General features: G+C 28.3%; 1 protein-coding gene across 1 annotated transcript; it reads left to right on the plus strand.

Annotated features, from left to right (window-relative positions):
• Positions 1-1,628: 1,628 nt before the first annotated feature.
• On the plus strand, positions 1,629-10,809 carry LOC127257687 (protein NRT1/ PTR FAMILY 6.4). The gene is made up of 6 exons (XM_051284153.1): positions 1,629-1,795; positions 1,939-2,047; positions 2,681-2,898; positions 8,489-9,030; positions 9,506-9,900; positions 10,097-10,809. Exons 1-6 carry the CDS (start codon positions 1,793-1,795, stop codon positions 10,600-10,602), a joined length of 1,773 nt encoding a protein of 590 aa, XP_051140110.1. The 5' UTR covers positions 1,629-1,792; the 3' UTR covers positions 10,603-10,809.
• The last annotated feature ends 325 nt before the right edge of the window (positions 10,810-11,134 follow it).

The raw sequence follows: 11,134 nt of genomic DNA on the forward strand, positions 1-11,134 counted from the left end.
TAGAGAAAATAATGCAGAGAAAAAATAAAAAGAAAGAAGAAGATGATTGATGTGAATGGCGTTCCCCTTCCTCTGGTTCTACTTTTGGATATTTATTTTGTTTTTGAATTATTTGGATAAACCTTCATCCCCATTTTTTTCTCCAACAACTCCAACCTCCTCTCCACCATCTTTGATTGGATCTCCTCACCTGTGCTGGACCACCCATAAATTGCACTAGGTCTTCTTGAACAATGGGCTAGGCGGGGCAGACCCAGTTGATGATATGGGCCGCATACTGGATCGCGAACCTCCATTCTGAGCTGTGTTTGTATTGGGCTGGCTTAATTAATTATTTGGGTGTGTACAAATGATAAAGAATTTTATTTGCATGATCGGATATATATATTGTTGAGATATTTTAGATATTCAGACTTAGATTTAGTAGATTTATATGTATATTTGATCTTATTCATAGATTAGATTACTTAGATTTGAGTCTATCGATTGCCTATATATAAGCTCCTTATTTTGTTGATCAACAAGACAATTTCATTATTTTCCTCCAAAATTTCTAACATGGTATTAGAGCCTATTTTTCTAATGGCGTAGATATAGCCTACTAACCTGCGTTTCTCCGGGTACATTCAACATGGATTGTACCCGGAGGTCTTGTGATTTTGAGATCATGCATTTGCAAGTCTGTCTATCTGCAAATCTGTCTCGTCTGCGATCTGTCATCCGCTGCTTGTCTGTTCTTGCATGCGATTTGAAACCTGTTTGCGATCTGCTATCTGTTTATTGCATGTGTGCGATCTGAAACTTGTCTGCGATCTGCCTTCTGTCCGTGCTTGTCTATTGCCTGCGTGTAATCTGTTTGGTATTTCCGATCTATGTTGTTTTCGGCTCCAGTGGAGTCATGTCATTTTCGGCTCCAGTGGAGTCATGTCGTCTTCGACCATCTCGTTTTTTGCTCCGGTGGAGTCATGTCATTTTAAGCTTCGGTAGAGTCATCTCGTTTTCGGCTCCGGTAGAGTCATGTCGTTTTCGGCTCCGGTGGAGTCATCTCGTTTTCGGCTCCGGTAGAGAGTCATCTCGTTTTTTGCTCTGGTGGGTGGAGAGTCAACTGCTAATTTTATTTATGTTTTCTTTTTGTGTTTATATTCAAATTTCTTATTAAACTCAAGTTGGTTTCTATTATACCACTTGAGTTTGATGGGGGATATTGAGATATTTTAGATATTCAATTTTAGATTTAGTAGATTTATATCTAGATTTGATTTTATTTATATATTAGATTACTTAGACTTGAGTCTATCGAGTTTGTTTTGTATTGCCTATATATAGGCTCTTTATTTTGATATCAATAAAACAATTTCATTATTTTTCCCCAAAATTTCTAATATATATATATATATATATTTGTTTGGCACTATTCGGCGTAAGAACAAGAAGAAGAAAAATATGGAAAATGCCCAAAATTTGTTCCCACAAAAATTGAATAATACGAAGAAGATAAGAATATAATGATGAGTGAAATGGCAGTTGACACTTGTTGTATGCATTACAACCACATAAGAATGCATCCAAAACACACATGAATTTGAGATACAACAGCTAACAGCTATATATATATGCATATGTATGTATAATAATGTATGGAGGGCAATCATTGTTATGGGCTTCTCTCGTTTTCTTATAAAAACCCTTTCTTCTTTTTTAATGCCTCTCAATCATTCATTCGGACAACCTTTGTCACTCCAAATTTCTTCTTTTCAAAGATTAAATTCTACTCTCTCTCTCTCTCCTCTCAATGGTAATGTTACTCGATCGTACGTTAACTTATATGAATAGTATCGAGCTATTTTTGCATATTGCACTTATCTTGTAATGCAAAGATATATATATAATGAATTTGCATATGTAATCATGTCTGTAGTGTTGAAACTTAATTACCAGGTTCATGTCGATAGCCATGCCCAAAAAGATGGGATTTTGGTGGATTTCCATGGGAGACCCGTCGATAAGTCTCGAACCGGAGGATGGATGGCCGCCGGCCTTATCTTAGGTAATCATACATATATATATACATGTATTACATAATTTATCTTAATAATATATATATATGTATATTTTAAATATTACTTATTATATCTCACTTAAATAGTTTTATTTATATACCATTATCTTACTTAAAAATTCATTTTTTTATTTTTAATCAGTGTGGTTTCTAGCCAATTTATATTTACGAAATTATCATGTGTAATAAATCTAAGAATATAGTTGATTTATTTTTTTACTATCAATATAATATTATTATTTTTAAATAGATTATAAATTTCTTTTGACTATTCAATTGGGACGAATGAATAATTATTTCCTAAAGTATATATCAACTACTATCAATAGGTTAAATATATTAACTTCTTAAATTATTATGATTGTGTGCGTACTAAGCTCAAGAATTTTCAAGTAGTAGCAATGTATTTTGTAAAATAATGACATACTTATAGTACTGTCGCCATATTGTATTAGTCTTATGTTAATCTTTTTGGCTAGAACTATTTTCAACTGGCTGATAGTACGTAGGAACCCTTCTTTATATATATATATAAAAAAAAGAACTAGTTATTACATGTTTTGATAGAAGAGAAAAGATGTCGAATAATTAATAAATGTTCTTTTAACAATATGTGTATAGGTACGGAGTTATCCGAAAGAGTATGTGTAATGGGCATATCGATGAATTTGGTGACATATTTAGTAGGCGATTTGCATCTTTCATCTGCAAAATCTGCTAATATCGTTACCAACTTCATGGGAACTCTCAACTTGCTCGGCCTCCTTGGTGGCTTTGTGGCCGATGCTCGACTTGGACGGTACAAGACAGTCGCGCTTTCTGCATCTATAACGGCTTTGGTACAATTAATATCTTCAACTCTCTTTGTTTGCTCTTGTGTGTATATATATATATATATATATTGATATAATTTCTCATTTATTTATTTGTGTTTTGGTTCGTTTTTGTTAGTTTGAATTTGATATTATTTTTATTTGATTTATTTTTTTCATATATAAATATTAGAAATAATTAGTAAAAATTAAAAATTATGATAAGTTGAACAGTGTAATAATAATAATACACAACTGTTGGCTTAAGCAGCTCCACCCCCTAGTGTATTTTTTATTATATATATAAATTTATATTTATATTTATATATAATTTTAAAAATAATATTAATAATAGAAAAGAAGTGCTAAAAAAATTATATAAAATGTATTTATTTTGAGGTTTGAATTTTAGGCTTAACTTTTAAATAGTAAAAATTTTAAATTTAATTGTTTGGTATGATACAAATAAGTGTTATATGCAATATTTTAAAATGTTTTTAGTAAAATATAAAAAATTAAAAACAAAATTTTGATTGATTTTTTTATTTTTTGGAAGTAAAGAATAATAAAAAATCTTTAAAAAAAAATTCCAATCAAACATGTTTGATGATTTTTCTAAAAGTGAAATAATGTATTTTAAACAATATTACAAATATATATATAATTGTTGCCATTATGGTTTGTAATTCTTCAAATTTTTTAAAATATGACAATTAGAAATTATTCGACAATAAATAGATTTTATAATATTTTTGAAATTTTAAAAAATTAGCCCCCTCTTGCGAGAAAGTGTGGTTGTGCCACTGGCCTTAAGGATGTTTCATATAAGTTCTAGTGTTATTGAAAATGACCTATCAAGATGGAATGGATATATTCATTCCAAAGTGTTATGAGTGAAATATAAATATATGTATATATATTTATTTCGAATAATGTTTTTTCCTTTTTATGGAAATAATCTTTGGTGTCGTTACGTGGCTATAAATGTATTCACTTAATATTTTATTTCTATACAATTTATCATAAATATTACCTAAAAATATAATATACAATATATACATATAACAATATATAAAAGTTAAAAATAAACACTCAAAAGTCAACAAAACATATCAAATATCATTATATATAATACTTTTATAATTATCTATATTTCACAACAAAAATATTTAAAATTATAAATACCAATATACAAGCACTATTAATTGAAATTATTATATAAAACCAAATAAATAAATAAAATTGAACATGAGTGATTGTGATTGATACATCATGTTACATTATTTTATTATTTTTTAAAAAATATTAAATTCAACTCTTATATTTTATATTACGTTCAAAATTTATGTTTAATTTAAAATATTATATTGATATATATATATTTATTTCGTACCAAGTATCTATTGAAGTGAAACATTTACTATTCTCGACTCTAAACTCAATTTTCAATCCCACGGCTAAATACACTTTATGAATTTGTTTTTTTTTAATTTATTTTTGTGTTTATGCTTTGTTATTTTTATTTAGCCTCGAACATTGTCTCGAATAGATACCCGTAACAGAAATTTCGTCGTAGTTTTGGATAGTTCGGAAATTTGAAACTATTTTGAGTAGTCTCAGGAATTTTCGAACGGACTTTTGTAGGTTTGAAAATTCGATACTACTCAAAATAGCTTTGAAAATGCGAATACTCTTAAAATTTTTGAAACAATTGAAATATTCTTTTTAAAAAAATATATTTATATAATTTAAAATCAAAGCAATTATAGTATTTTATCAAAATTATCTTACTAACTAATACATCAATTTTTTTTATAATTTATTTTTCTTAATTCAAAATTTATTTTAATTACTTATATAAATTTATTATTTTAATTATTTTATATTTTAATAACTTAATTAATTATTATTTCTATATTTTTTACATAATAAATAAATTATATATATATCTAAATAAAATCAAAGTCAAAATCACAATTAATTAATTTATAGTAGCCGGTGAATTTTAATGATTTGATAGGTTCAAAATATTTCAAGAATAATTAAAATAGGTTCGGAAGTTTCGAAACTAATAAAGATTCAGAATTTTCCAAGACTAATTAAAATAGGTTCGGAATTTTTCTAGACTATAAAAGTTCAGAATTTTCAAGACTATTTAAAATAGGTTCAAAAATTTTCGAAATTGTAAAAGTATGGAATTTTTTAGATTATTTAGAATAGGTTCAAAAAATTCCGAGATTAATTAAAATAGGTTCGGAAGTTCCGAGACTAATAAAAGTTCAACATTTTTCGAGACTAATTAAAATAAGTTCAAAATTGTTGAGAATGTAAAAGTTCGGAGTTTCAGTGACAATTTAGAATAGGTTTGGAAATTCCGAATAATAATTGAAATAGGTTCGAAAATTCCGAAATTAATAAATATTCAAAATTTTCAAGACTAATAAATATTCGGAATTTTTGAAACTATTTAAAATAGATTTTGAAATTTCAAAACTATTCAATACAATAAAATATATATTTAATATAGCTTCGAAAAATTCGAAACAAAATTAAATAGTCTCAGTGTTTTCGAGAAAGAAAAATTTTAATTTATTTTATATATATTATATATTTTTTTATAGTTTCGGAATTGATTCCGACTTAATTTTTTATGCTAATGAAAAAAAATTTGTTAGTGATATGTATAATCATAGTAAAAAAATTAATAATAATAAATAAATATATATGTATTTAGAAAAATGAAAAAGGAAAAAGAATCAAAGGGAAGAAAACCTATGCATGTATGATATAAGATCATTGTAGTTTGAGGACTTGCTTGTTTTTAAGATATCAATATTGCAAAATATATATATATATATATATATCCATTTTAGTAAAGTTCTAATGAGATTATAGGATGATGCATATTAATTATATCAAATTGTCACACAATAACATGAGTGCATATGTATACTATGGAAGCTAGATAAAATTTAAAAAGTCCATCGATTTACGTGGATTTAGATATTTGAGAGTTGGAAGGATTTTATGTATTGATTAAAATAGATTTTTATAAATTTATTTGAATTGTTTATGAATTTGTATAGTTTTCATAGGATTGTAAATAATTTTTTATTAATTTATATAAATTTATATGAAAAAAAAATGTAGATAAAAAATATATTCAAATAATTAAATAAAAATATAAAAATGTAATATAGTTAAAAATATATATTAAATTATTCATTATTTTTATCCTTATTCTCCTTATTTTTATTTTCATCACCATTATATATTATATATAATTAGTGATGTATAATAATTATAGCATTAATATATTAATTTTTTAATTTTTATTATATTATTATTAAATATATTAATTTGTTTTAATATATTATAATTTTAACATAATTTTATTATATGTATATGTATTATTACTTTAACAAATGGCGATGAGATAAAATGATTTTGGAGATGAATAATATCCTTTTGTCAAGCAACTACTCATGTTCAAATCCTCTCCATATTTTTTTCAATTAAATTTATTTGGATATCTTTTTTATGCAAAAATAAAAAATAAAAAATAAAAAAATAATTTAAAATTTTAATTAAATATATATTTTCAAAAAAATTACTAATAATTTGGGATTATATTTTAATTTTTTGAAATTATTATTATATTATTAAGACATTATAATAATATTCATAATTATTATCATAATATTTATCACTTATAATAATAATAATAATAATAATATCTCAATCCCGCAAAAAGAGTAACATTTACTTTTTACACGTACATTTTTTAATATTAGTATTATATTGGTTTATAGTAGAAAATGTAAAAATACACCTATTAGATTGAATAATAAAAAAGTAATGACATTTGTGTAATATATTGGAAGTTGTAAGGGTATTAATTATGTTAGATAAGTAGTAAATTACTAAATTAGGAAATAGTATCTTTTTTGGGACGGACAAAAATGGAATTCTCATGGGACGGGAGGTAGTAATATATTTTAAGAATTCATCAAAATCTCTACTTATCATGCGGGATTTTGTACTATACAATTTATGCATAACTTTCCTTTAAAATCCAATAAAATCCACGGACTTTTAAAGTTTATGGATTGTTGAATACAATCGGATTTTTAAAAAAATTTAAAAGTCTGGATTGAATACCTCCGGAATTTAAAATACTTTTAAAAGTCTGAATTGAATACTTCCAAATTTTAAAAAACTTCTAAAAATCTAGATTGAATATGGACAGATTTCAAAAGTCGAATAGAATCCTACAAAATTTTAATTGAATACACACCGCTAAATGATTAATCAAAAGTTGATCTTGTCAAGTAGGTTAAATGCTATAAGTGATAACCCATCCAAAAACTCTTTACAATAAACTAAAAATTACTCTATAAACTTTAAATTGACATATTTTAAATTTATTAGAGGTTTTTTTACTTATATAGTTTATTTTATATATTCTTTTATTTTTGAAGTAAAATAGTTTTATGTGTAATATTTTAAATAAAAATATGTTAAATATATATTTACTTTTCAATAAGGATTACTAATTTAAATTAGGAAAATAAGGATAAAGAAAAATAAAATTAAATTACTCTGTTGACTGTATCTTTTGTATGTAAAGATTATTTTGTGGTGATGAGTAAATTAATAGAATGATATTGATATAAATAAATATTAATCTTGAAAGTATTTATAATATAGGGTGATATTTATGTTTACTAAAAATAAAAAATAAATATTTTGTGTTTGAAGTACAAAAATGATAAAAACATAGGAACTGATAGGATGGAGTATTTATCTTATGTGTGGCTTTAATGTGAAAAAATATTTATGAATATGGCTCATTTACTTATAGAATACTATTTAAATTTTATATTATAACTCGAGATATAAATATTAAACTATATCCCAAAGTAAATATTGAGTTTGTTAACTTGATGTTTTTCAACAACATAATTGTCAATACATATTATTAAAAAAATATTATATATACATCAATACAATATATATAACATATATACACTTTATCAATTTAGAAAAAATTAATAATTCAATATAAAATATTACTTTTATATTATCGACACAATTGTTCATATAAAAAGGTGAACTATTTTTTAGTTCTGTAATTGGATCCTAGTCCGCAATTGGACCCTTTTATCATTTTAGTTCTGTAACTAAAAGTTGTTTTAAAATAGTTCTCTAAGTGAAAAATTTTCACAATTTAGTCCTCAATGTCTGTGTAGCTACATGTGTGGCATGCTGACGGACACGTGTCGGCCAGGTTACCACCATGTGGCTGACACGTGTCCGCCACGTGGATTTTTTTTAATTTAATTTTTAAAACGTGTCGGCCAGGTTACCACCATGTGGCTGACACGTGTCCGCCACGTGGATTTTTTTTAATTTAATTTTTTTTAAACATGAAAAATTACAAATATAAAAATAAAAATAAAAATAAAATTTCAAATTTCAAATTTCAAATTTAAAAAAATAAAATAAAAAATAAAAAGATGTCCAATTACGAGACTAAAAAAAATTTGAACCATCATATGAATATACTTTAAATTTGGAAGAATATATCTGAAATATGAATGATACAAAATTTCAGGGGGTGATACTTTTGACATTAGCCACAACCCTCCCAAGCATGAGGCCACCTCTATGCCCAAACTCGCGGCGGCAAGATTGCATTCCGGCGACCGGACAACAACTAATGCTCCTCTATACTGCCCTATACACCATAGCGCTCGGGGGCGGTGGGATCAAGTCCAACGTCTCCGGCTTTGGCTCCGACCAATTCGACACATCCAACCCCAAAGAGGAGAAGGCCATGGTCTTCTTCTTCAATAGGTTCTACTTTTGCATTAGCCTCGGCTCCCTCTTTGCCGTGACAATCTTGGTGTACATACAAGACAACGTTGGGAGAGGCTGGGGCTATGGAATATCCGCTGGAACAATGCTTATTGCTGTCGCAGTCTTTCTTTTTGGGACAATGTTGTATCGCTTCCGAATGCCCCAAGGAAGTCCGTTAACCGTCATTTGGAGAGTCGTTTACTTGGCTTGGAAGAAGAGAAGTCTTGCACATCCCCCTCGGGATGATATGTTGAATGGGTATTATAATGCCAAAGTTCCTCATACCGAAAAATTTAGGTAAGTCAAAGGTATTATTTTTGCTATTTACATGCATAATAGTTTAAATTCTCTTGTTTTTTTTTTTTTTTTTTCTCTTTCAAGTATGTGTATATATATATATGTGGCATAGATATTGAAGTTCTATGAAAAAATATGAGATGTTTTGAATAATATAGATGATCAAGGACTAGTATTCGTAGTATAAAGCCGCACTTAAAAATATTACAAAATGACTTAATTAGGATATATTATCTTTGGGTGTGGATCTGGTAGTGCTAATTTGATTCAATCAGTGTATATAATAAAAATATACACCATATAGCTCATTATTTAGTGTATCATAACAAAACATATGTTGTGTTATAATAAAATATATATTTGTTATAAAAATGTTAAGTCATATACATTTATTAGCATCACACTGATTTGACCTAAGCGATCAAGATAGTTGTTATCCAATAAATAAGTAATATTGGTTACTTTTCCTATATAGATGTCTAGACAAGGCGGCGATATTGGAGGATAAAGAGATGGAGAAGGAGAAGGAGAATGAAAGCAACGGTTGGATTGTTTCAACGGTGACACAAGTGGAGGAGGTGAAGATGGTAATAAAGCTTCTCCCGATATGGTCGACGTGTATCCTATTTTGGACGGTCTACTCTCAAATGAATACATTCAGCATCGAGCAAGCGACCTTCATGTACCGCAGAATTGGTAGCTTTGAGGTCCCCGCGGGCACTTTCTCCGTCTTCCTCTTCTTCTCCATCCTTCTCTTCACCTCTCTCAATGAGCGAGTTTTCGTGCCGCTTGCACGGAAGATCACGCACAAGCCACATGGGATCACATGCCTCCAACGCATTGGGATTGGACTTGTGTTCTCCGTACTCGGTACCTAACTACTATGTATAATAAAATATATATAACTCACTCAAAAAACTAATTATATCCTAATTACTACATTTCAAAATAATTTTTTGGAATCAGTTTGCATTTTCGGATTCCACGTCATAAAAAATAAATAATAAAAAGTAACTTTTTGGAATCCCAAACCTTTCACCCTAAATACGCTAAATTAATCCCGCAGGCATGGTGGCGGCGGCTCTAGTTGAGAAAATGCGACGGGAGCGGCATCTCGACGACAACATCCGAGTATCGGCATTCTGGTTGGTCCCACAATTCTTCCTAGTCGGGGCGGGTGAAGCGTTTGCTTACGTGGGCCAGCTGGAGTTCTTCATCCGAGAGGCACCCGAGAGGATGAAGTCGATGAGCACAGGCCTGTTTCTGAGCACGCTCTCCATGGGGTTCTTCGTGAGCAGTCTTCTGGTCTCTTTAGTCGACAAAGCGACCAAAGGGAAGTGGCTCAAGAGCAACCTCAACAAAGGGAACTTAGACAACTTCTATTGGCTGCTGGCAATTCTTGGAGTGTTGAACTTCTTCGTGTTCATAGGCTTTGCAGTTAAGCATCAGTACAAGATGCAGCAGAATTACATCGTCCCGAGCGAGGACCGTCTTCATAATGAGGCCGACAGCAGCAACAATGGCCATTCGGACAAGACACTGCCTGTTCTTGCACCTGCAGAAGAACCTTAATTCATACATACACGTTCGTTGGATATACAGTATGTAGGGTTTGATGTTGTTTGTTTTTTCTAAAAAAATTTAGCGATAGTGTTTTTAGAGTACCGTTCGTTGCTTTTTTGCTTAGTTTAGTTATTGCATACTTGTGAGTTGTGAAAGGCCAGCTGTTTGTTTTGCTTGTATTGTTTTGATATATGAAAAGGTGCAAAATTACAAGTTTGTGTGGTTTCACTACAAAAAAATCATTTTTTAAACAAAAATTTTTTGTCTCTAAATCTATTTTTTCCATTACTAATGACATTAGAGACGGAATTAAGAATGGAATTACGTTAGCTACGTGAACTTTAGGGATAGAATTCCGTTACAAATATATTTTTTTTTTAATGTTGTGTTTTCTAGCGACTATTTGTTCTTGCAATTGCAATTTATTTACACGTGTATGTTCACTTTGTATTTTTATAGTAAGTATGGAAATTGTATGTGCCAATAATATAAACAATAATATCTTATATTAAATTGTTGATTTTTTGTTACGTGAATAAAA

Source organism: Andrographis paniculata, unplaced genomic scaffold (genome assembly GCF_009805555.1).
Source record: "Andrographis paniculata isolate CXL003 unplaced genomic scaffold, ASM980555v1 Contig58END, whole genome shotgun sequence".
Taxonomy (NCBI): domain Eukaryota; kingdom Viridiplantae; phylum Streptophyta; class Magnoliopsida; order Lamiales; family Acanthaceae; genus Andrographis; species Andrographis paniculata.

Coding starts and splice junctions, on each gene's coding strand:
- LOC127257687 (XM_051284153.1), top strand. Junction 9,031..9,505: donor CCTCATACCGAAAAATTTAG/GTAAGTCAAAGG, acceptor TTTCCTATATAG/ATGTCTAGACAAGGCGGCGA. Junction 9,901..10,096: donor ACTTGTGTTCTCCGTACTCG/GTACCTAACTAC, acceptor TTAATCCCGCAG/GCATGGTGGCGGCGGCTCTA.